The sequence below is a fragment of the Podarcis melisellensis genome (assembly GCF_964234715.1).
Source record: "Podarcis melisellensis genome assembly, chromosome: 2".
Classification (NCBI taxonomy): Eukaryota; Metazoa; Chordata; class Lepidosauria; order Squamata; family Lacertidae; genus Podarcis; species Podarcis melisellensis.
In genome coordinates, this window is record NC_138529.1 from 103,773,841 (window position 1) to 103,799,797 (window position 25,957).

The 25,957-nt window shown below is 51.0% G+C and overlaps 1 protein-coding gene across 4 annotated transcripts; it reads right to left on the bottom strand.

Moving 5' to 3' along the window:
* Nucleotides 1-261: 261 nt before the first annotated feature.
* On the bottom strand, nucleotides 262-25,279 carry CRELD1 (cysteine rich with EGF like domains 1). Of its 4 annotated transcripts, none has more exons than XM_081902782.1 (11): nucleotides 25,046-25,279; nucleotides 21,390-21,546; nucleotides 20,976-21,058; nucleotides 20,227-20,337; nucleotides 19,770-19,861; nucleotides 16,371-16,547; nucleotides 14,650-14,745; nucleotides 14,027-14,110; nucleotides 13,652-13,747; nucleotides 4,996-5,142; nucleotides 262-4,262 (listed from the first exon to the last, which is right to left on the bottom strand). In XM_081902782.1, exons 1-11 carry the CDS (start codon nucleotides 25,237-25,239, stop codon nucleotides 4,042-4,044), a joined length of 1,458 nt encoding a protein of 485 aa, XP_081758908.1. In that variant the 5' UTR covers nucleotides 25,240-25,279; the 3' UTR covers nucleotides 262-4,041. The 4 variants fall into 4 exon arrangements, with proteins under 4 accessions (XP_081758908.1, XP_081758910.1, XP_081758909.1 ...); XM_081902784.1 differs by having other exon boundaries at nucleotides 21,390-21,583; nucleotides 25,050-25,183; XM_081902783.1 differs by having other exon boundaries at nucleotides 25,050-25,180.
* Between the last annotated feature and the right edge of the window lie 678 nt (nucleotides 25,280-25,957).

Below are 25,957 nucleotides of genomic sequence, written 5' to 3' on the forward strand. Positions count from 1 at the left end.
CTGTACTGACTGCATATGCTAACAGTAAAGGCAGAAATGTGGGGTGTATCGTCCGTCTCAAGGCCCAACTTCCAGCTGCAGTGGCGCACCTGCGCAGCTGCAGTTTGAGATGAGCTATGCACTCCCTGCCCGCAACCTGCCAGGCTTGCTCCCGATTTGCAATTCAAAGGCCAGCTTATCAGGCATGACACTACATCACCTGCCAGCTTGCCTTGTTCCCTTGGAAGATATTGCTGTCACCCTTTTCAGAAAACCAAGCTGTTATTATGAAGAGAAGCCATTTATTATGAAGGCGTTTACAGTCACGCAAAGCATTTTCAGTTCGACAAAAGTGCTTCCATTTCTTAGTCATTCTCCCCCGCAGCCTTGCAGGAATACGATCAGAATGAATTTTCATACCGTTTCACTGTTTATGGATGAAAGCAGGGTTCTAATAACCGAGACTGGCGACTGCATGCCGTGAGACAACTAAATCTGACTAAGAGAGTACCGTGGGGGTGGTTCAGGAGATTATCATATTCACATTTGGGTGGGCGGGCGACAGAAAACCTCTCATGTCTTTAGTAGAAGCTACAAGAGGTTCTCTCGTGTGTGCAAAGGCATTTAGCTCACGAACTTGTTCAGAGGCTCATTGGCTTGATTAGTTAGGGGCAGAAAATGTTACTTATGCTCTCAGGCACTTGGCCTCAGAAGCAATGAATTCTGGGAATGGCTGCTGTCACCCGGGGCAGCAAAGATTACAGAGATCAACCGGCCTTCCCTTGGAACCATGGGTGGTTGTCTGCGTGAGGCGTCCTTTGAAACATTGCAGAGCTATTGGAAACTGACACCAAAGGTGTGATGGAGGGCCGAACCTCTGAAGAGCTCAACAGCTATGAATGGACTGATAAAGGGAGAGAGAGGCAGCAGCTACCCAGGCTAATCTGGTCGAAAGTCGGGGGCTAAATCTCTGACTGCGCTGTTTTGAGCAACTGGAATAACTGTGGGAAAAGAGGGATAAGGGGGCAAAGGTTTGTGGGGTGGGAACGGAGAAGGTTTGGTCATCTACTTGCTTCAAAACAGCTGGGTATCATCTGCCACCCCTTAAACTGCAGGAAAATCTCATTTACTCCCCCTCCCCCTTCCAGAATACACACTATATCCTTGCCACCCTGGAGGAAGGGTGGGATATAAATTTAATAAATAATGATATTGTGAAGTGGGGGGAGTGAGCAGGAGGCTTCACTTTAGCAACCATTTCCCAAATGCTTATCTTACTTGTGTTTTGTTTTTTTTAAAGGAGGAAAGTTAGTTTTCATCAAAGGGATTTCCCACCAGCATACAAAGAAATGTGAAATTGCAAAAATAAAGAATGGGAAGGGTCCTAGCTGAGTGGCAGTCTACCTCACACACAGTAGGCCTCACATTCAGTGTCCAGGTAGCAGTGGAAGAGAGTCCTGTACGAACGCCAGGCCCCAAAGAGCTGCTGCCAATCTGTGTAGGAAATACTGATCTAGAGTCTGGCTCAGTCTAAAGGCAGCTTTTTAGGCTGACAAACAATGAAGCAAACTTAAAGAGAAATAACACAATCCAGCTAGCTAAAAAAAAGAATAATTGTGGTGCAAGATGCCTGGAGAAATAAAAAGGTTTTAACTTGGTGTCGAAATGAATGCACTGGTGGTTGCCAGACATATCTCCCACAGGGAGCAGGGAGCGTTCATTCCATAGTCAGGATGACACCTCCAGAGCAAAGTCCCTCTCTTTTGCACATAGGGCTGTCATACGTCCAGGAATCGGGCTGCAAAATGGCGTCTGAGCAGATTTTTGCTGAATTGGCAAAATGGCCGGGGAAACCTGGGCATATGGCAAGTAGGGGTAATTTTATTTTTTAAATGCTTTTAATATAGCCGCAAGGATGCTACTTGCCCAGAAATGGAAAGAAGAGGAAGTACCAACGAAGGAGGAATGGATAACTAAGACGACAGACTATGCCGAAACGGCAAAGAGGGCCGTGAAAATCCAGGACCAAGTTGGAAAAAAGTTTATACAAGACTGGACTAAATTTATACACTATCTTAAGCTCCACTGTAAAGACTTGAAAACATCAGCAGGATTGACATAGCATCTATGAAGTCATGTGAATTAGGGTTATCAACGGACTTGTAACTGAATGGAAAACTAAAGATGTGTAAGGTAATAAAGGGGAGAAATTGGAAACCAGTGGTAGGGTGAGGGGAAGTCTAGAAGGGATGAATAAGTAAGTAATATGGATGTTAAATTGTTAAATTATTCAAAATTGAAAATAAAATATGAATAAAATAAAATAAATGCTTTAAAAATCCAAGAAAAGCCCAAAAACATATTTTTTGGAGGGACAACAACATGGACCAAAAAACCCTACCATCCAACAACTTTGTGCAGATTTTCACTTTTGGGAATATGGCAATTCTTAAATGCTTCTCCAAAATGTGGAACACAGAGAAGGGCCTCCTCTGACAAGCACAATAAGTGTTGAGCTCTCCAAAGGCCTGCGGAGGGAAATATTCCCTTGTCACCCTGTTTTGACCCTGCTGGAAATGCCAGCAGTTTATCTGCACAACATGAGAGGACACTCACAAGGAGTTTTTTTTTGGGGGGGGTAGCGAAGGGAGGAAGAAGAGGATATTCCGAGAGCCGCTTCTGAGAGTATGCAGTTGTTTGTGTGTCACGTGTGTGCGAAGTAACCGGCAAGATTTTTCAGTGTTTATTTTTAGAACCAATGCCTTAAATCTAAGAGTGGCTGAGATAGCAGGCCTTGTCCCAAGCTCTGACACACACCCTGCACTAGAATTGGAATTAGTGCAGGAGAGAGAGAGCCAGAAAAACGTGGGATGTGGACAGAGAGACCTTTAATTTCCTGAGACATGGACGGACAAATGGTTGAGTGGGCAGATGTAAAGGGGCAAGGATGGGCATGCGTGCCAATCAAGCTTTCCTCTGCCTCACACGCTGCCCCTTGGCAGCACCGGAGCTGTTCCACACATTATGCAGAAGGAGGCAAGGAGAGACTGGCGGGGAAAATAGAATTCTGGACTGTACCACTTCAGACGGCAGGGGTGAGTGGGACCTTACCTTTGAATGCTCCCTCCCAATAAAACTCCCTGCATTAAGTAAGCTAGCCTATCAGGGAGAAGGTTATGCCCTAAATCAGAGATAGGGAACATGTGGTCCTCCAGATATTATGGGACACCCATCAACCCCAGCCAGTACAGTGTGATCAGGAATGATGGGGGTTCACCAATAACTAGGAGACTTCAGGTTCCCTAGCCATGCCTTAAACCATTCTCACCATAGCTGTCAACTTTTCCCTTGTCTTGCAATGAATCCTATTCGGTATAAGGGCATTTCCCTTTTAAAAAGGGGGAAAGTTGACAGTTATGATTCTCAATGATGGTGCTGGCTCACTGAATGCAGGGATATTTTTTTTTAGGTGGGAGAAGCATTCCAAGTGCTAACCGTCCAGAATGGTACTGCCTCAGTTTTTGCCATTTCCTCCAGCGCAACGTGTAGATCAGCTCCCAGCCATAGAGGCAGCCCCTCCGAGAGCCAGCAGGGAGCAATTCCAAGCTCACCCACCCTGTGTTTCTTTCCACAGTGAGACAACCTTTTTCCTGGTCCATCTGAGTTGACCAGTGTGGGGGAGACTGGAATTCACAGGTAGGAACACACTTGAGATCATCCCACATGCAGTGAGGGCCAGGCCAGTCAGAGAGTAACGGGGACCTGTTTTTTTTCAGGCCCCACTGATGGTGACCCAGATCAGTCCTCTTGCACCATTAAGGGGTACTTCCCCCTCCATCTGAAGCTACGCCAACAGCCCCTCCTCTCAAGCCAAACTGCAGAGCTCATTTCCTCTTGCGTCCCCCTTCTAGGCCAAGGCTACCAAGAGCCCAGAGTGGGATATGGCCTGGTCTTTCTGCCTCTTGAATCTGGATTTTTAAAGGGGTGAGGTCAAGGGATTCCTGCCCACCAGCTGGCTCTCTGAGGCAGGACGCAGAAGGGGACGTTCACTTGGCCCGTGCACTATCTGCCTTTGATAAAGCCGTCCAGCACGCGGTCACTGCGCTCAGACAGCCAGTAGCCGGCCATAGCGGCCACGGCACCAATGAAAATGGCGGTGAAGACCATGTCTCCTTTTGCAGCTAGGGTGGCCAGCGCGCAGATGATGGCGCCGAAGAACATCTGCTGCAGCACAACCACCTCGTCGTCCGTGATGTCGTCAAAGAATCCTTTCTCTGGAGCATCTATGGGAGAAGGAACAAGTCGTAAGAAAAGGGAAACCGACAGCTTTTGTCACCTAGAGCCTCCTAGTGGCTGCACCAAGTTTTAATGAAAGCCACAACTTTGTTCTGATTTTGCATTTTACCTCCACACTTAGCATTAAATAGAAACGAGAGAGACTGAAAGGACGGACAAATTTATCATGTCACAAGTCTTCGTGGCCACAGCCCTATGACTCATGGCATAATAAATGTGCTGACCTCTTTGATGGTTTTGCTACAACAGGCGGTTTATTTATTACTAATTGCATTTATTATGTGCCGCCTTTCTGTAAAGAAGCAATGCGACAAAAATATCCTCAGGCGAACTTCAGGAGCTGATGGCACCAGCTGGCCTGGCCCTCCTCACTTGTGAAGCAGACTCTCGCCATCATTCTGAAAACTCATATTAAAGTGTTTTTATTTGCATGTAATGCTGTATCTTGAATGCCTGTGTCCTAAGAAGGAAGGCTTGTCTGATAGGTAGCGTTAACATTTCTGTGGAGCCAGATCACTCATGAGAGACTTGGATTGTTAGGCAAAAGTCATCTTCTGGGCAAACCAACACTGCTTCCCAGCAACCTACAAAATGGCCGACAAATCTGCTTCCGGGGTAGAAGGCAAGCCCTAGAGACTGACCCCCACAGGGCACCATTGCCTCCTCCAATTCCCCAGCTAGAGAACATGTGCTGTAAAGAGCGATGCTGCTGAGGTTTACCTGGGGGTTTGTCTTCCACACAGATCCCCTCCTTGCGAACATGTCCCTCTGCGCAGACACACCGGTAGCTGCCGTCCGTGTTCTCACAGGCCTCGTTGGCGCCTGTGCATACGGGTTCTTCCATGTCCCCAGCACATTCGTCCACATCTGGGAGAAGGGGGCATGGGAGTCACACTAGGTGGTTAGGAACCATTTCCCCACAGAGGGTGGAATAACCTTTCTAGGCCCCAACCCTCCCACCTTATATACAGACAGAGAGCAATCTATCGCTTGACTGTAGCAAAAACTTCCAGTGATTTCCCAAGAAACAATAAAAATCATCAATTAAAAATAAATACATTTAAAATAATGAAAATTAAAGGAGTAAAAGAAAATTAAGAGTAAATGGGCCTTTTCTGCAGGTTTCCCATTTGTGGAATGCTCTCCCCAGGGAGATTCGGCTGGCGCCGTCATTAATTTAGGCAACCAGGCAAAAACAACCAGGTCTTTCGCTGACTGACATTCAATGCCCTTTTAAATGTGGAAGGGGGGGATTATTGGGTCATCTTTGCTTTTATTTTTATTATGTACAGTGGTACCTTTATTATGTACAGTGGTACTTAATTCGTTCCGGAGGTCAGTACTTAACCTGAAACTGTTCTTAACCTGAAGCACCACTTTAGCTAATGGGGCCTCCTGCTGCTGCCATGCCGCCGGAGCACGATTTCTGTTCTCCTCCTGAAGCAAAGTTCTTAACCTGAAGCACTATTTCTGGGTTAGCGGAGTCTGTAACCTGAATCGTATGTAACTTGAAGCATATGTAACCTGAGGTACCACTGTATTTTGTGTTTTTTATATTGTAATTTTATGTAGTGAACCACCCTGACATCTACGAGTATACAAATGTAATAAATAACAGTAAAACAAAATAAACAAATAAATAAATAAGATTACAGCACATTCACATCCATGTGTCTAGATCCGCTTCCCTGAACAGAAATGTTTTAAGCGGGTGCCTGGCATCACTAGCCAGTGAGTTCCTAAGTGTACGAAGAAACTGATTGCTGAAAGATGCACAGCGATAAAAGGGACCCAGGATTCCAGAAAGGAAACAGAAAATTGGGGGAGAGGGTGGGAGGCACAGAGAAGCTCCCAAAGTTACAGCGACAACGGACAGTCAGATGACTGGCAGGAATAGAACAGCAGCCTTAAATGATGCTTCATTGATAGGCCAAACAAAAGGCAGAGCTTTGTCTACTAGCTTTGTCACGCAGGGAAGGGTTAGTTGTGAGAAAACTGCTTGAGAGGAGGAGGAGATTGGAGTTGTGGGGGCCTTTAGAGTTGGAGGAACTTTGAAACATGTCCTGAAATACCTTTTGGATTTCAGTTTCAACTATGGAAATTTGGCTGACCTGTCGAGAAGGAATAAAAGCATTGCTAGGTCGGAGCTTCCCCGAGACTTATCCCTCAGCATCAAAGGAAGGAAAAGAAGAACAAGATTAGTAGAAGACAAAGTAAAATGCATGTATAAATATGGAGAAGACCTGCAGAAGGGACTTGGAAAAGAGTTAAGAGCCTCGGACAGAAGATCACCAGGTTGATGGACTATATGGAATTGACGGAAATGACTGGCAGAATCCGAGACCAGGGAGAAGAGATGGTGGAAGAAGATTGGGAAAAAGTTCAAAGTTTATTTATAGAAATACTGTAAAATTAATGTGTGTTAGATGTTGGAATGAAATTATTTGGCTTTAGTAGAAATGTTATAAGGAGTTAAGCATAATTAAGTATTATAGTATTAATGGAAAATAAGGTTAAAAATATGTTGAGATAGTTATATGACAAAAAATAGAGAAAGATGGGACGGAATTGCTGAAACAATTAATAGAAGTGGAATACAAAAAGGGAGGTGAGAGGAGGTCGATGAAACAAGGGAATGAAAGATAGGGTATTGAAAGGGCATTGTCAGGGTTTCTGGGAGAGAGGAGGAGATGACAGAGGAGACGGAGAGCGAGTGGGAGGAGGGGCAGAAGGATGAGGAAGAAGATGACGGAATTCTGAGGGAATCCACGAGTCTGAGCAGCGAGTCAGAGGATTCTCAAAAGGGGGTTACCTTAATCAAGCAAAAGGGAGGAGAAGGGAGAAGCGGAGAGGAGCCCAGTGGAAGACAGACGCAGCAAGAGGCGTCTCAGCCGGAACGGAGTAAAGGGGGTGGAGTCGTCAGCCTCTCGGAGGGAGCAGGATTAGGAGAGAACAGAGAAAGGGGGTTGGAGCAAGGTGTTCAGCCGGAAAGGGTGGAGAGCAGAACAAGGGGTGGTGTAGCGGTCGAAAGAAAGGTCAGCAGCAACGTACGCGCGCCAAGTTCAAACGTAGAGGCGCGCGGAAGTGGAGAGAGCTCAGGGGAGGAGCCCGGCCCTAAAGCCAGAAGGAGGGGGGAAGAGGCGGCAGAGGATTCAGCCTCAGGCGAGTCACGGAGAGAGGGAACCCAGGGGGGCAGGAAGACCCTGCGGAAAAGAAAGGAGAGGAAGAGGTGGTCTAGAGCCAGGCTATTAAGTTGGTGTGGAAGAGGGGAGGAGTCAGAGGGGACTTCAGCGGTCTAACGTGACAGACGTACGGCCACGATGCTGAACTGTACGAGAAGCAGAAATCTTCAATAAACTTTTCCTGTAAATAAACTGCAACGGAGTGAGGTCTCTTGTGAGCTGGGACCCGTCCTGGGTGGCCGAGACAGTAAGTCCCCTCTCTGAAAGCAAAAAATTTTTTTTTGCGAAGCTCACGAACGGGAGCAGCCATGAGCGCTGAGGAGCAGCTGGTTGCACTGCGGGATCAGGTTACCGCTCTCACATCGGCAGTCATTGCTTCGCAGAAGAAGAATGACGACTTGGAGAAGACGTGCCAGGATTTGCAGGCAAGGTGGGAACACGCGGACAGGGCGGGGGCCCCAGGTTCCAGAGCGGAGGGCATTGCGCTTGGACGGAGGGGGGGTGCCCTGGTTCCGCATTTTAATGGCAACTTGCAAGACTATCCCAATTTCAGAGCGGACGTCGTATATGCACTGCATTTACTCCGTCACGATTTTAAAGATGAGGAAGAGAAAGTGGGGTTCATTGTTTCGCACCTGCATGGGGAGGCCAGGGCTTGGCTACGCAATCTGTGGCGCGAAGATGGACCGGCCCGTCGCAATTCAACTGCGTTCATCAAAGCGATGGATTCTTGTTTTCAATCCTCTGTGGATGTGGACATTGCGCGCCGTCAAATGCACGGGCTGAGGCAGGGGAAAGCGACTGTGCGCCAATACCACTCTAAATTTTTTGCATTGCTCACCGCCTTAGATTGGCCAAAGGACAGTAAGCCGGTCAGAGATCTTTTTTGGGAGGGATTGAGCCCCCCCATCAAGGATGAGATCGCTAGGGGGGACAGACCCCAGACCCTAGAAGACGTGGTGCAACGGGCTTTAGCTATTGGAATTCGACATGAGGGACGTCCGTGGCACGAGGAGGACGGGCCCCAAGCGCGTGCGCAAGCGAGGACTCTCCCTTTTGTGCACAGGGATTTCAGCCGTGCGCACCCCTCGCCAATGGGGAAGGACAGCGAGGAGCCAATGGAGATTGGTGGTGCTAGGGCTCAGAAGCCATCCCAGAGCCCTGTCCCTGGTGCAGCCAAAGCGAAGCCTCCTAGAGGAACCAGGAAGTGTTACATCTGTGACAGTGCGCACCATATGGCGAAAGAGTGCCCCCAGAGGCTCCAGAAGCACACTGCAGCACTGGCAACTGTAACAGCAGAGGTGCAACCAGGGGAGCAGCTTCAGGGAAACGACAGTGCCTGGCTGGAAGCAGAGCTACTGGGGCTCAGCCAGGCGGATCTGTAGACAAGCCCCCAGCATCACTGCAGAGCGTGGACCCTTTGCCTCCCAGACCGGCAGTTCTGCTCACAGCAACACTCCAGTTGCCTGATGGGAGACTCCTCGAGGTTCCAATAACGATCGATTCGGGGAGCAACGCCGACTTCGTGGGACTGCAGTTCGTTAAGCAGCACAATATGGCGCTCCTGCCTGCAACGACGCCTCTAAACGTGGTCACGGTAGACGGCAGGAAGTTGCTGGGGGGGCAAGTGGTGCAGCAAACCCCTCCCATGATGATGCAGATTGGCAACCATCGAGAACTTATTAGTTTCAATGTCACCCACTTATCGGACACACCCATCGTGTTAGGCATGAGTTGGCTGGAGAGGCACAGTCCCGCGGTTGCGTGGTACCAGCGGCAGATCACCTTTTGTTCATCGTATTGTGCTCAGCATTGCTTTCAGACCGATCAGGGAGGAGAAGCCGAGCAGCAGTTGCATCTGGGTATGGTGCAAACAGTGCCTCACAAGTACCAGGACTTCTTGGAGGTTTTCTGTGAGAAGGAAGCTGACAAGTTGCCGCCTCACAGACCTTACGACTGCGCGATTGATTTAGTGCCAGGGGCGCGACTGCCTGCTGCCAAGCTGTACTCCATGTCGGAAGACGAGATGCAAGAGCTTCGGGAGTTCATAGACCATAACCTCAAGCGAGGTTTCATCCAGGAATCTAAAGCAGCGGGTGGCAGCCCTGTGTTCTTTGTGAAGAAGAAAAACACGCCCCAAAAAAGGCTTATAGTGGATTACAGGTTCATAAACAGCTTGACTAAGCCCAAAGCTTTCCCCATGCCCAAGATTGACGACCTTTTAGCGACCGTCAGGAGGGGCAAGATTTTCACCAAGCTGGACCTACGTGGAGCTTACAATCTCATCCGCATCCGGAAAGGAGATGAGTGGAAGACCGCCATGTTCACCCCTCTGGGCACATACGAATACAGAGTCATGCCTTTCGGTCTCCAAAATGGCAGCCACGTTTTTCAAGCATTTATGCACCACGTGCTAGCAGGTCTCCTCTACAAGAAGTGTGTCTGCTTTCTCGACGATATCCTGATTTTCTCGGAATCGCCGGAGGATCACGATAGGGACGTGCGGGAGGTCCTGCAGAGGCTGAAGGACCACAGGTTGTACGCCAAGTTGGAAAAATGCCAGTTTGATGTCAGAGAGGTTGATTTCCTTGGCTACAAGTTGTCCGACGAGGGACTGGCCATGGACAGGGCTAAGGTTCAAGCGCTGTTGGACTGGAAAAGCCCTCGAAATCGGAAAGAGGTCCAGAGGTTCATCGGCTTTGCCAATTTTTACCGCAAGTTTATTAAAGGCTTTGCGAACGCGACGGCGGCTATCACTGACACCCTCAGTTCCAAGAAGAAGAAGTTCGTCTGGACCGAACAAGCGGAGCGGTCCTTCCGGACGCTTAAAGGTCTTTTCGCCTCCGAAGAGCAGCTGCTCCACGTGAATCCCGGCAGACCCATGCGGGTAGAGACCGATGCGTCAGACAGAGCGGTTGGGGCCGTTCTTTTGCAAGAGGATTCACAAGGCAACTGGAGACCGGGTGCGTTCTACTCCCGGAAGCTCAGCAAGACGGAGCGCAATTATACCATATGGGACAGGGAGTTGTTGGCCATTCATGCAGCTTTCAAAGCGTGGCGACACTTCTTAATAGGAGCCAAGCACTCGGTGCAAGTCCGCACGGATCACAAGAACTTAGAGTATTGGCGGACGGCTAAGTTACAGACCCAGCGACACATGCGCTGGGCGGAGTTCTTTGCGGATTTCGACTTCAAAATAGAATACATCCCAGGAGACTCCAATGTTATTGCAGACGCGCTGTCCCGAAAGCCGCAATACTTGGAGGAAGCAGCTCCAATCGCAGCAAAGCACATTTTCGCACCGCAGGCGTGGACGTGCGCTACCATCGCAGTCGACCTGGACGCGGTGCGACGCGCGTTGCAAAGGGATCAGTTTGCACAGTCCAAGATGGAGGAGCTACGCGGAGGGTCGCGAGACAACGATGAGTTCCAATTGCAAGATGGACTTTTGACTCGTAAGGGTGCCCTTTACGTGCCCACCGACGATCTTCGAGCCAAGGTTCTGCAACAATTGCATGACGCCCCTAGTGCAGGCCATTTCGGCAAAGAGAAGACGATGGAGTTGGTGGCTAGAGACTTTTGGTGGCCCCAGATGAGAGGAGAGGTGGCGGACTACGTCGCCAGGTGTGATATCTGCCAGAGGTCCAAACCAGTGCACCAGAAGCAGGCGGGATTGCTAGAACCGCTGGAGACACCGCAGCAACCGTGGGAGAGGGTAGCGTTGGACTTTGTTACGGACCTGCCCAGCTCCAGAGGTAAGACGGCGGTGTTGGTGGTGGTGGACTTGTTCACCAAGATGGCGCATTTCATCCCTTGTGCCAAGGTGGCGACGGCAGAACAGACCGCAAAGCTCTTCATCGATCACGTCTTCAGAGTGCATGGACTTCCGCAGTCCGTCTTGTCCGACAGGGGGCGCCAGTTTGTTTCCACTTTCTGGCGAAAGCTTCTGGGCATCTTGCACGTCAAAATCAACCTGACATCGGCGAGACATCCACAAACCAACGGTCAAGCGGAGAGGGTCAACGCGATCATGCAGCAGTACCTGCGGTGCTACGCCAACCAGCGACCTGCGGCGTGGGTGGACTATCTGCCGATGGCTGAATTCGCCTACAACAACACGAAACACGCATCCACCGGGGTGACGCCTTTCTTCGCGAACAATGGCCGTCATCCCAGAACCTTCCCGAGATTTGCGGCACCAGGAGGGGGGGGGCCTCAAGATGCCGACCAGTTTGCAGCGGAGTTGCAAGAGGTGCACGAGGAGCTGCGGAGACATTTGGAGCTGGCAAAACAGGCGTATAAGGTGCAGGCCGATAAGCACAGGAGGGCGGGAGAGGACATCCAGATTGGGGACTGGGTGTGGTTAGCAGCCCACGCGATGCCGGCCAGGTCATTGGCCAAGAAGAAGTTAGGACACAGGCAGCTAGGGCCATATCAAGTTGAGGCTAAGATCAATCCGGTGGCTTTTCGTCTAGCCCTTCCGGAGGGTTCCAGGGTGCACCCGGTCTTTCATAGGTCGGTGCTCACTCCCTACAAAACCCCACACAGGTTTCAAGAGTCAGGAGCACTCCCAGAGCCACGTAGGAGGGCGCCTGAGGGGGGGGAATCGCCAAGACCAGAACCTCTTAACGAGGTCACAGAGATACTGGACTCGAGATGGGGGGAGGAGGGAGTTGAATATTTTCTAGCCAGGGAAGGCACTCCGGCCTCTGCCAATAGCTGGGTGCCGGGTTACGCGTTGGACGAACCCCTGTTGAAGGAGGAGTTCCATGCACTTTTTCCGCACAAGCCCATGCCCGAGGAGTATTTTGATGATTGGCTTTTCACGCCCACTTTGTCAGACAGCACGTTCGAGGGTTTCTCCTCACCCGAGGGCCATACGCTCGAAACAAGCCCGACCAGGGATCCGAGACTGGGGGGGGAGGAGACAGGCCCTTGTTGGTGGGTGGATCAGCCAAGGGAGGCATGGAGTCAGAGATGGATGGTAGGTCCTTGGCAGGCAGCGCCAGGAGAAGCAGTGATGGAGGAAGAGACTGTGATGTCTGTGGGTGGGGAACCCGAGTTCGAACACACATATACGGAGATGACAGAGGAGAACGTTGAAGTGGACAACTTGTATCCTGAACCGACCCCGGAAGAACCACGTTTTCCTCAACCTGCACCCGGCGAGCGGGAGGGGGGAAGGGGGGGCTTCGAGGGGGGGATGGATGTCAGGGTTTCTGGGAGAGAGGAGGAGATGACAGAGGAGACGGAGAGCGAGTGGGAGGAGGGGCAGAAGGATGAGGAAGAAGATGACGGAATTCTGAGGGAATCCACGAGTCTGAGCAGCGAGTCAGAGGATTCTCAAAAGGGGGTTACCTTAATCAAGCAAAAGGGAGGAGAAGGGAGAAGCGGAGAGGAGCCCAGTGGAAGACAGACGCAGCAAGAGGCGTCTCAGCCGGAACGGAGTAAAGGGGGTGGAGTCGTCAGCCTCTCGGAGGGAGCAGGATTAGGAGAGAACAGAGAAAGGGGGTTGGAGCAAGGTGTTCAGCCGGAAAGGGTGGAGAGCAGAACAAGGGGTGGTGTAGCGGTCGAAAGAAAGGTCAGCAGCAACGTACGCGCGCCAAGTTCAAACGTAGAGGCGCGCGGAAGTGGAGAGAGCTCAGGGGAGGAGCCCGGCCCTAAAGCCAGAAGGAGGGGGGAAGAGGCGGCAGAGGATTCAGCCTCAGGCGAGTCACGGAGAGAGGGAACCCAGGGGGGCAGGAAGACCCTGCGGAAAAGAAAGGAGAGGAAGAGGTGGTCTAGAGCCAGGCTATTAAGTTGGTGTGGAAGAGGGGAGGAGTCAGAGGGGACTTCAGCGGTCTAACGTGACAGACGTACGGCCACGATGCTGAACTGTACGAGAAGCAGAAATCTTCAATAAACTTTTCCTGTAAATAAACTGCAACGGAGTGAGGTCTCTTGTGAGCTGGGACCCGTCCTGGGTGGCCGTGACAGGCATGATGTATGTTTTTAAATTGTTTTTGCTTTGTTTTGTTTAGTTTAATGTGTTAAGGTTGTGTTTTGTATTGTTTATATATTGTATCTTTTTATTCTTCTTTTTTCTTTTGTCTTTTCTCTTCGTCTTTTCTCATCTTTTTCTTTTTCTTTTTGTAAGGTTCAAAAGTAAGAAATATTATTTTAAAAAAAACAGATAACTGCTTGAGAGGGCTTACCAAGGCACTTGACACCATCGCGCCGATAACCCTTGTTGCATTTCTTGCAGCGGGAAGGCCCAGCTCCCATGCAGCCAATGCAGGCCTTGGCACAATCTGAACAGAAAAGGAAAGGCAGGATTAAGAGGCAGGTCTGGAAACTGGATGCGGACAAGAAACGCTAAAGTTCTGTTGGTGAAGGTTTCCAAATGGGCTTTGTTCTCAAGCCCTTGCTGCTCATATTTCTCCTCCTTCTCCACCCCAGCAAAAGAGTGATTGGTCCAACCTGGAATATATATTTTTATTTTGTCCAGGAAGGGGGTTGGGTGGAGGAACAGGGTACAGTGCTATAAATTATTCTGCAGAGCCGAGTGACTTGTCTAAGGGGGCTCTTACCTCGGCACTCGTAGGACCCCTCGGTGTTGACGCAAAACTGGTTGGCCCGGCAGTGTGCCATGTCTGTGCCACATTCATCTATGTCTGTGTGGGACAAAGAGAGATCTGTCAACCCAGGGCTCATGCAGAGCAGTTTCTGTTCTCTCCCCATGTGGGAATCATCTTCCTTCCCCCCCACAATAATCAGCACCACCCTGCAAGGTAAAGGGACCCCTGACCGTTAGGTCCAGTCGCGGATGACTCTGGGGTTGCGGCGCTCATCTTGCTTTATTGGCCGAGGGAGCCAGTGAACAGCTTCCGGGTCATGTGGCGAACCAGAGCAGCGCACAGAAACGCTGTTTACCTTCCCGCCAGAGCGGTACGTTTTTATCGACTTGCACTTTGACATGCTTTTGAACTGCTAGGTGGGCAGGAGCAGGGACTGAGCAACAGGAGCTCACCCTGTCGCAGGGATTCGAACCGCCAACCTTCTGATTGGCAAGTCCTAGGCTCTGTGGTTTAACCCACAGTGCCACCCGTGTCCCTGCAAGGTACCTATATCCAAAATACACAGTACCTCAAATCCTTTTTCACTGGTTGCTAAGCAACCATGGATTCTTTCCGGCCTAGTCCCACAAACTCACCAATGCACCTTCGGTCATGAAGCATCCAGCCCCTCTTGCAGCGCAGGCAGCTTGAATCTTCGGGGCCTGAACAGCGTCCGCAGGCCCGGTAGCACTCTGAGAGGGGAAGAGAGCCTAGTGTGTAGGGCGGAAGAGGAAAAAGCTCCCCATCTTTCCAAGCCCAGGCTAGAGTAATAGCACACGAAGGACTGATAAGAACTACGGAAGGGGACTGTTGTGAGTAAGGAAGGGAGACATTACTCCCCAGCATAGGGGGCCTACACAGCACTTCAACACCCTCAGGCCTAAGATGATAAGGGAAGGAGGAATAGGAGGAGGTAAACAGGAAACGCAGGCACCACTCAACCCAATACAGTGGTGAGGAACGTAAAATCATGTCTGTGACACTTCCGCTTTTGGAAGGGCAGTAGCTCAGTGGTAAAGCCATCTGCCTGGGATGCAGAAGGCCCCAGATTCCATTGCAGGCATGGTTCTCTACCTGCAACCTCAGAGAGCTGCTGCCAGCCAGTGTAGACAATACTGAGGCACATGGTCCATTGGTCTGACTTTGTATAAAGGCAGCTCGCTATGTGTTTCACTTAATTCAGCCCAGGTTGAAAATATTCCATCGGTAAGAGTGGCGACCGTACCTACAGACAGGGCCAGTGTTTAGCCAATTAATACCAGTTTTAGGAAACAGGGCTCAAGGAGGCCAGGTGGTACGGTGGTAACAAGGATTCAGACCCAGCCTCAAGGGCTCAGGTTTAACATCTGGCTCATTCACCTAAAAAGATCAAATGGGGGAAAGATACCTCTCTGCCTCAAGCTCTGGAGTCACTGCCAGACAGATTAGACAGGACTCCAGATGTTGGACTACAACTCCCATGATTCTTGACTACTGTTGCTGGCTGAGGCTGATGGGAGTTGTAGTTCGGCAACATCTGGAGGATGCCACGTTGACTACCCCTGGGCTAGATAAACGGACAGTCTGACCTGGAATGAAGCAGACTCCTGTGTTCCTAAATATTGATAAATAATAATATAGTGCAACATATTACCATATTGCCTTATTTAGAGTATGTGTACATCCCTGGGGATGCCAGGGGAGCTTATATAACAGCTTATATAACAGATAGATGGATAAAAAAGGTAAAGAGACCCATGAACATTAGGTCCAGTCGTGACCGACTCTGGGGTTGCAGCGCTCATCTTGCTTTATTGGCCGAGGGAGCTGGCGTACAGCTTCCGGGTCATGTGGCCAGCATGACTAAGCCGCTTCTGGCAAACCAGAGCAGCGCACGGAAACACTGTTTAGCTTCCTGCAGGAGTGGTACCTATTTATCTACTTGTACTTTGACGTGCTTTCGAACTGCTAGGTTGGCAGGAGCTGGGACCGAGCAACGCGAGCTCACTCCGTCACGGGGATTTGAACCGCCGACCTTCTGATCGGCAAGTCCTAGGCTCTGTGGTTTAACCCACAGCGCCACTTGCGCCCCGATAGATGGATACAGTGATGTTTATACGTTTTATTTGACGGAATATTGTGGAGATTTCCGGAACCTCATTGCACCACAGACAGGGCGAAGCTCAGGAACAGTGTGGTTGTGAGTATTCAAGGGAAACAAGAAAGGAAGGGGGTGGCAGGAAGGGAAGTCACTAACCAGCACTAGCCAGCACGGGCAGCAGAGCTTACATCTCCAGACCCTGCCCCCAGTCTAGCAAAGCATGGGCACTCTACATACCCGCACATACCAGGTGGCTGTCGTTGCGAGAAGCTTCGTAGTAGCCATCTCCACATTCGGAACAGAAGGGGCCACCGTAACCCGTCTGGCACATGCACAGGCCGGTGCCCCTGCGTGTGCCATCACCGTCGCACTGCCCATACCCGCTGCAAGGCTTCTGGGCACCCCCAGGGCAGGCTGCGGAGAGATGTGAGTAAATGCTGGGGTTCAGCAGTCGCTTGACCTTAAATGGCAACGCGCAGACCGCCGGATTCAGCACACGACCCCATTCAATACGCATTTACTCTGGAACGGTAACAATTCTGTATCTGTCTCTGTTCAAGGGCCCCAGCTGCCCACATACTCCACCACTTCCCTTAGAATCATAGACTGTAGTCGGAAGGGACCTTGAGGGTCACCTAGTACAACCCCCTACAGTGAAGGAATATTTTGCCCAATGGGGGACTTGAACCCACAGCCCTGAGATTAAGAGTTTCGTGCTCTACCAACTGAGCTATCCCTCAATCCCAAGAAGTGGACAACATGATTAACAATCGCTGGATTCCATCAACCAGCCACACTTTCTGGGGGGCTGATAATCCTAAATGCACCTTTCCCACCCCGACCTGGCCACAGTGATCCATGTGACAGTCACCTCCAGGCTTGACTACTGTAATTCGCTCTACGCGGGGCTGCCCTTGAAGCTGTCCCAGAAACTCCAGCGGGTGCAGAATGCTGCAGCGAGGCTCCTCACGGGGTCTCTGCCATGGGAGCATATTCACCCGGTGCTTTTCCAATTTGATTCCCTCCCCTTCTTTCTTTTTTCTTTTCCTTTCTCCTCCTGAGATGAGGCTACATTTTAATGTTTCAATATTTTAATGCTGTATTTTAATTTTGTTTTTAAGTTGTATTCATTCAACTTATTTTTATTATTTCTTGTTAGCCGCCCTGAGCTCGGCCTTGGCTGGAGAGGGCGGGGTATAATTAAAAATTATTATTATTAGTTCAGTGATGGCGAACCTTTTAGAGACAGAGTGCCCAAACTGCAACCCAAAACCCACTTATTTATCGCAGAGTGCCAACATGGCAATTTAACCTGTATATTTCATTTCTTCTGTGTGTTTCACGTTTCTTCTTCATGACTGCTGTTTTAATACAGTGGTACCTCGCAAGACGAAATTAATTCATTCTGCGAGTTTTTTCATCTTGCGAATTTTTCGTCTTGCAAAGCACGGATTCCCATAGGAATTGAAAATCAAACTTGTAAGACGTTTTCGTCTTGCGAAGCAAGCCCATAGGGAAATTCGTCTTGCGAAGCAACTCAAAAAACGAAAAACTCTTTCATCTTGCGAGTTTTTCGTCTTACGAGGCATTCGTCTTGCGAGCTACCACTGTAAATAATTCTTCATAAAGTTACTGCACTACATTCTTCATTAAATTATATTTCCATTGATATATAATTTTATGGCATAACTCAGCTGAGCTGCCCGCTCCCACTCCTACTTGTGTGCATCTGAGAGCCCCTGGAGCGCTTGGCTGCCTTCAGGCGGTGCAGGGGCTCTCAGATGCAGTTTCCGGGCTGCCTCCACGTTCCCCAACCCCAGCACCTATTCAGTCTGGCTGCCTTCATGGCGTTGCAGGGGAACTGATGCAGAGGTGGGGGCCCCTTTAAACGTCTCCCTTGAGGGGACTGCAGCCACGAACCCCTCAACGGAAAGTGTGACGGAGCCTGCACCTTCCCAGCTGAGCAGCCCTGATCCAGCTCCTGTTCCTGTGCAAGCAGCAATGCTGCCTAGTGGAGCAGCCTGATCCCACTCCTACTTGCCTGCAAGCAGGAGTGGAGGCAGGGATCTCTCAGAAATGGAGCAGGCGGGGGTGGGAGGGCAGCGACATCCCTTGCTTGCTCACCACAGTACCAGGGCTACAGGCTTTGGATGTGCGCCATCCCTCCTTCTCCTCTCCCACCCCCAGCGCAGAAACTATGGCCCTGCTGGGGCGACGGCATGTGCCCACAGAGAGCGTTACGAAAGAGCTATGCAGCCTTGCTGAGAAATGAGAGCACTGGAAGGCAGAGGTTGGGTTAGCCCTGTTAGAATTCCTGCTCCATGATTGCATTCATGGGATTGTTGTCTATCACATGACGGTATACGTTTTGACTCCACAAAGTGGGAAGTGATGAAGACAGGATGTTTGTGTTACTGTGTTCCGTGAAGTGGGACTGTTGTCCTTTGTTCTTTTCTCTTTGCTGTCTGATGCTAGAGAGAGAGGGAGCCATGTTGCAGTGCTCCGTGTGTGTTTATATGTAAATAAAGTAGATTAGCCAAAATGCTGAGGTCTGTCACGCAAGCTGCGAAGACTCTGCGGATCCCTAAGTGTGCTGATGTCTGTTGGCATTGGTCGCTGTGATGTTTGGGCTGAAGAAAGCTTTTGAAGCTCCCTAACGAACGACCAGGAGGGAGAGAACATGCCTGTGGGGCATGTGTCTCTATCAGGGTCCTACTCAAGTGTAGGATGAGCTCCTAACACTGAGTGCCTTCTCTGGCATGCGTGCCACAGGTTCGCCACCACTGACCTAGCTTTTTAGGAAAAAGAAGACTCTCCCCCCCCCCTTTCCCATCCATCAGTCTTTCACAATAAAGTACCTCGGGACAAGTCCTCTTTGGCTATGGAGGGCTGATTTGGAAAGAAGCCACTCCCAGCAAACCAGCCAAAGAAATATCCCACAGCGCAAACGAGTGTCTTTGAGTGACCCCCAATAGGGAACTGAGGCATCCAGCATATAAACTCAGAGGTCACACCTACTCCATACATTGAAAGCGCTATTGCACCACTTGATGGAGAATCCTGGGAACTGTAGTTTGTTAACGGTGCTGGGAGTCGTAGCTCTGTGATATCAGCACCTGGACCAAACTACAGTTCCCAGGGCTGTAAAAAGACTAATTGTAAGGTAAAGGTAAAGGTACCCCTGCCCGTATGGGCCACTCGTGACCGACTCTAGGGTTGCGCGCCCATCTCACTTAAGAGGCCGGGGGCCAGCGCTGTCCGAAGACACTTCCGGGTCACGTGGCCAGCGTGACGAAGCTGCTCTGGTGAGCCTGCACCAGCGGAGCACACGGAAACGCTGTTTACCTTCCCGCTATAAAGCGGTACCTATTTATCTACTTGCACTTAAGGGTGCTTTCGAACTGCTAGGTGGGCAGGAGCTGGGACCGAATGACGGGAGCTCACCCCATGGCAGGGATTCGAACCGCCGACCATACGATCGGCAAGTCCTAGGCGCTGAAGTTTTACCCACAGCGCCAACCGCGTAAAAAGACTGATTGTAAATGACTGCAAAAGTGGTATCAGAGTGAGTTTGAGGTACATGGCACTGATCACTCATCATCGCAACAACACAGGAAGCCACACAGCACCACTTACTGTGGCAGTCAGGGCCGTAAGTGCCGGGAGGGCAGCAGAGTTTCAGCGCATCCATGCAGAGCCACTGGAAAAAGTCAGGGTGCTGTTGCTGCCTGGGGAAAAGAGAGCCTCTGTTACTGCCCTGGTCCCATGCTGGGACTTATTTATACCACAGGCCCTGCACAGCTCTTCCACTGCGCTCGAGAATGGAGCAGCCAGAAATAGGCAGGAAAGACCCCCTCGGAAGAGATGTTCTATCAGGCAAGGATAGAGACACCTGTGGCCTTCCTGTTGTTGCTGGACTCCAACTCCCATCAGGCCCAGTCAACAGGGAGGTAGTTCAACCACACCTGGGGGGGCCACACATTCCCCATCCCTGGCCTATAGCTACAAACATACTGAGCACGGAACCAGAAGCGGGTCCTGGGATGCGTAAGGAAACATTCCATGATGGAAATTCTTGCTCTTTCCCACTCACTCATGGAACCACCAATGCTCCACATGGTCTTCTCCCTGCTCCAACAGCTGGTGGCATGCAAAGTCTGATGTGGCGCACACACCCTCCAAGACTTCCAGCAGGCGGGTCTCACTGAAAGGAGGGAAAGAGGCCGCGTGAACATCAAGGCAGCTGGGAAAACCAAAGCAGTCCCTCCACCAGCGTTACAAAGTCTGCCCTCTCTGCTTCCCCTGCTAACCAGTCTCCTGCCCAATCGACCATTTGTAAACCTCTGTCCCTCTTTTGACCAGCAAAGTCTGGCTGGCCCTATCTTCTTCTCAAAACTCCACCAGGAGAGCTTGCGTTTACTCTGCTCAAGCAGCCAGTCCCTAAGGAGTTCCCTTTTGCCCCCCTGAGTAAAGTCAGGAGGTGGCAATATGGCCGACAAGCCACCCTGGGGAGCTCGTGGGCGACAGCTGCGCTATCATGGAATAAACAGGCAAGATGTTTGTCAGGGCTGACAACATTTCCTTCTCTAATCCGTATAATCCTGAGGGCTAGTAACTTGCTTTTAACAAACATCAGTTTCAGCCGGAGTTTTCCGTCCCCCGCTTAATTCTGCAGCAGAGGTCACAGACTACATTTAATGGCGCCATCTTGGCCATGCTGATTTTTCTGAGCTCTTTCATGATCAGGATTATTAGTGAAGGTTTGCCATCCCCCACCCCACCCCTCCCATCAAGGCAGCAGCATCTCACCAACGGCCTGGTCCAGCCCAGACCTCAGGTCACCTGTTTGCATATTTTGCAAGCTTCTCTTCTTCCCAGGCTGTGTTCCCGCCCCCGAAGTTCTCTCGCTGTGTCCGCTCCAGACCCTGGGAAAGCAGGAGAAGGCTCACAGCAATCCCAAAACTAATTTTCTTGTCTCCCCTTCCCCCAGCAACCCTTTCACCCCACAACCTGCATGCAGCAACCCACACAGCCTCGATCTTTAAAACACAGGCTCACCAAGTCCCTCTGCTTGAACCCCCACCCCATCTCTGTCTTTCTGTCTTCCTCTTGCTCCAGTCCTAGCCCTCCTAGGAGACAGGAGCTCAGGGGCTAGGCTAGAGACCGCGTAGCATCCCATCTCAAAATGCTTGCAAGTCCCTACTTTGTGCAAGAGCCGTCACACACCAAACCGAAATGCTCTTTCAAGCCTCCCACCTTATTGAAGTTGCTGGCCAGGTCGCGGCACGTCTGGCAGGGCTCTTGCTGCGAAGGGCTCCCGCTTCGAACCCTGAGGAGCAGCAAGAGAAGCGGGAGCCAAGCAGACGCCATCTTCTTCCAGGGCAAAGCCATCTTCAGGAGGGCAGGGACCAGGCTGGAAGAAAGGAGGAGGAGCCTTCAAGTGGGTGGTCCTGTTGGAAAAGCTTGCAAATCTCACTGGCAATGCCAGGATGTGAAATCTCCACCCACCCCCTTCCTGCGATAGAAGCTGATTATTCTGATTTTTCATTTCTTTTTCAATATTTACCCTCTGCAGTGAATTACTAACACTGAACACTCGTTGCTTTTTCTTCAGCGATGGAGTCGGGCTGCAAAAGCGCCATACATTTAAACTCTCCCAAGAATCCTGGGAATTGAAGTTTAAGGGCGCTGGGAACCATAGTGCCATGAGGGGGGTAAACTACAGTTCCCAGGGCTCTAGGGAGAAAGTCATGCATACTTAACTAACTGAGGTTTTGCCTCCCCCAACATAAAGCCTTCCCTCCCACCATTAATCCTGGCTACACTCAAGAAGTCATCTGCTTTAAATGAATGGCGTGCATGCCATTAGATGGGTTGCTTGCTGGCTCTTGCTTCCGGGAAGCCTTCAGCTAGAAGTTGGGGTGCCCTAGCTTTGGATCCCCTTCATTGGGGCCAGGACAAGATGAGCCACAAGATCCCCTCCAACTCTTAGGATTTTATGGGTTGAAGCCTACCCAGAAACTGCGTGACGACTCAGAAACCTTGCCGAATGGCCCACAATGCATCTGGGCTGCCTGGCTAGGCCTTTCTCTGTAGCAGCCAGCACAGTCGCAGAAACCTGTCTTTGCCACCTGTCTGAGAGACCTTCACAATTGGGGGCTGGGAGAGGGGCTGTGAAGCACCAGGAAGACCACCGTACGTGGCAGCCATCTTGCCGTCTCGCAAGCTGAGCAGGCATGTTGTGCAGTGGGGAAAAAGTGCCTCCAGGCTAGTTGTTGCAGAGGAGAGCAGGCCCCCAGCCAGCACCGGATATTGGAAATTCAGATCCCAGGGACTGACGCCAGCTTCCGAAGCTGTTTCCAGGATGCGAGCGAAGGAATCTCTGCCTAAAAATAAAGGCCTGAAACGGATCCTCGTAGCTGTCAAAGTGCTCTCACCGCTAAATAAAGCCAGGAGGAGGAAGATGTGATTATTCCCCTCTGCAGCACTGGTAGATCCCAGCCTAGAGCTCAGGATACGAAAAATGGCAAGCTACAGGCTTGCGGGATCTACTCTCTACCGCCTGGAATTGTGGGATTCCATGCTATGCCAACTCGGAATACAGCCACTGAAGTTAATGAGCACAGCGAACTTAGGTTCATTCATTACAGCCCTTACGATGTCAACAGTTGGTTAAAGCGTGGTGCTGATAATGCCAAGGTTGCAGGTTCGAATAGGACAGCTGCATTTCCCTGCATTGCAAGGGGTTGGACTAGAAGGTGCTTAGGGTCCCAACTCTACAATTCTATGATTTCTATGAATCAGAACGAGATACAAAATAGTGGGCCCAGGGTGCACGTATGGAGGACAATGGTCCTTCATTGTTAAATTGCTCTGGGCAGGAGAGAAGAATCAGGGTTAGGCCTTTCCCAATATGATGCCTTCCACGTGCGCTTGGACTCCAAATCTCATCTACCCTGACAGCTGGCCATGAAGCCTGGACTGGTGGAAGTTGGAATCCAAAACATATATAGGCTTGAAATCACGAAATAACATTTTATCTGCTTTCAAGAGCCTTACTCTGGCCAGGAGCCTGAACATTTTTACCTCAGGGAGTTTCACGGTACAGAACCTGATGCTCTTAGACGAACAAATGGTCTCCTCTACATTTATTTTTATTTATTAAATTTATTGGTCACTATTTTAAAAACCAAGGTAACTCAAAGTGACTTACCATAAATAATCAAACAATTACATACATTGAAACTGGCATAAAAGGGAAAATGGGAGAAAAATAAAAAAAGACAATCCTATTTTCGGTGGCCACAGATAAGATTAAGAGCCTGGCAAAAAATGATTTTTTTTTTTACCTGGCAGCTGGCGCTATGTAATGAAGGTGCCAGAACCACCCTGGGGAAAGCATTCTGCAATCAGGGAGCCAACACTGAAAAGGCCTGTTCTCATGTTGCCACCCTCCAGGCACATGAAAAGGGGCCTCAGATGGTATCAATAGTAAAGATTTTCTAAATGAAATAAATCCTGGGCAACAGGCCACTGTGAACTGCTTCTCCCCAAGCATCATTTGAATTCCAAGCTAATAACAAGGAGCAAATCTGTGGATTGTGCTTCAACCAGTGGCATAGCGTGGGTTGTCAGCACCCGGGGCAAGGCAAGTAATTTGCGCCCCCTAACCCGTGGATTTGCGCCCCCTAACCTGTGGATTTGCGCCCCCTAACCATAACATAACCCTAACCCCCAGATGTTGCGCCCGGCCCCCCCCTGCACCCCCCACGCTACGCCACTGGCTTCAACTCTGTTTTTCGAGAATCTGAGCATTCCTGCGGCGCGAGCTAGATCAGGAGTTTTGTTATCCCTTGCTACATGTGCATCATCTCAAGCCCTCTCAGGGAAGATAGAAATATATTATTATTATTATTATTATTATTATTATTAACCCACGCTAAGGTCCCAGGGCGGGTAGTTCTGCATAACTATGCAGTTATTAGCATACAAAACTCAGCCCTCCAGATATTTTTGGCCTACAACTCCCATGATCCCTAGCAGGACCAGTGGTCAGGGATGATGAGAATTGCTATAGAAGAGAAGGGAAAACCCAGGAGCGCCCAGCCCACATTTGATGGAGAAACCAACCCCAGTCTGGCGACCCATAGATCCTGGGTGGAGCCACCTATTAAGAGTGAACTCCATCTTGCAGCCTGCACTAATCCTCACACTGCACAACCATTATTTGGGATTAATTTATGCAGAATGAAAACCATAACCCGCTAGGCTTCGCAGTTTATTGAAGCGAGTTAGAACAGCCATTCACCCGACGTAGGAGCCAACTCCTAGGGGCCGGGGCCCCCACAAAGTTGGTGGGCATTCCCATTCAAATGATGGATGGGTGTCTGTCTGTGTACTGTGTCATGTGATCGATTATGCTGGTCAGGGCTTACTTGGCCCCCCACAAATTATTTATTTTTCCAAGTTGGCACCCCTAGCACCTGATTTCCGCCATCCTGACTGACTGTCCAACGCCTGGTTTGAATTTAGCAAAATCCTGCCATTCATCGCGTGCGGCACTTCTGCACGCAGGGCAATCCGTCGCGCGCTTGCTGGGGAGCAAGTCCGCAATAAATGGGATTTATTTGCAAAAACAAGCACCGGCCGCATCTAACCGGGGATCGCGATTTATGGAGGGAGCAGCATGGGACCCTGGCTAGGCCTGTGGCCCGGACCCACCCACGAAGGCCTTAGAGAGTGAGAGACGGTGGCTCTGACCTCTCCTGCAGGCGACGGTGCGCCCTAAGGCGGAGAGGAGAGCCTGCAGACGGACCGGAGGGTGGGGAAGCGCGCGATGCCCACCCATTCTCCACTCCCCGCGGGGGAAAGGACCTGTTCGTTCCGATCTCCCCCACCCGCGTCCGGGGCACCTACCTTCCCTCGCCCCCGCTCGCCCTTCCGGGGAGCCTGCGCGGGCCGGCAGGGGCGAGGCCGGCGGGGAGCAGCGCCCACTTTTGCGCACGGGGCTGCTTGCAGCAACCGAGGCTGGGAGCGGCGAAGTACACCTCCGCCTGCCCAATGGACCTCGGTCAGCTGGCCGGGACCGCCTCTCCGCCAATGGCATCGGGATGTGTGCGGTTACATCATCCCGATCTCCTCGCGAGTTGCCAATCGGCGAGCTCCGTCCCCGCCGCCCCGCCGAGGAGCACCTGTCAGGGCGCGTAAAGGCGCAGCTCGGCCCCAGGATGCGGCTCCGAGGAGGGGCGAGAGGCTGGGCTGCAAACGGCTGAGCGCTGCGCCTCTGCAGCAGAATCGCAGAAGGGAAGGTGCTGCTGCTGCTGCGCAGCGTGGCCCAGTTGTTGTTTCTCCAAAGCAGATCTCGGGCGGTCCTGGACGAGACCAGATCCCATCCTCCGTCTAACCTCAGGCGTAAAATGTCTGACAAACGGACGGGATATCCGTGGCGGGGGTGCGCGGGGCAGTGGCGTAGCGTGGGGGGTGCAGGGGGGGCCGGCTGCACCGGGCGCAACATCTGGGGGTTAGGGTTAGGGGGCGCAAATCCACGGTTAGGGGGTACAAATTACTTGCCTTGCCCCGGGTGCTGACAACCCACGCTACGCCACTGGCGCGGGGAGACGAGTTTTCTGACAAAACCCGTGACTTCGTGCACGCCATACATTGAAAGCATATTCCCCCAGCCCAGAGAATCCTGGTAAGTGTAGCTTAAAGGTGCTGGGAATTGTAGCACCATGAGGGGTATACTAAGGTTCCTGGGTTTTGGGGGCGCACACACAGTGTATGCAGCCTTAGTATTTTGAGCCCCAAAGAACACTGGGAAATTC

What these genes read in the sequence shown, in the direction of transcription:
- CRELD1 (XM_081902782.1), bottom strand. Translation starts at nt 25,239, where the DNA reads ATGCCATTGGCGGAGAGGCGGTCCCGGCCAGCTGACCGAGGTCCATTG. An exon ending in TTACGGCCCTGACTGCCACA is followed by an intron (nt 16,548 to 19,769) that starts GTAAGTGGTGCT and finishes ATCTCTCCGCAG; the next exon opens with CCTGCCCTGGGGGTGCCCAG. An exon ending in GGGGTCCTACGAGTGCCGAG is followed by an intron (nt 13,748 to 14,026) that starts GTAAGAGCCCCC and finishes TTTTCTGTTCAG; the next exon opens with ATTGTGCCAAGGCCTGCATT.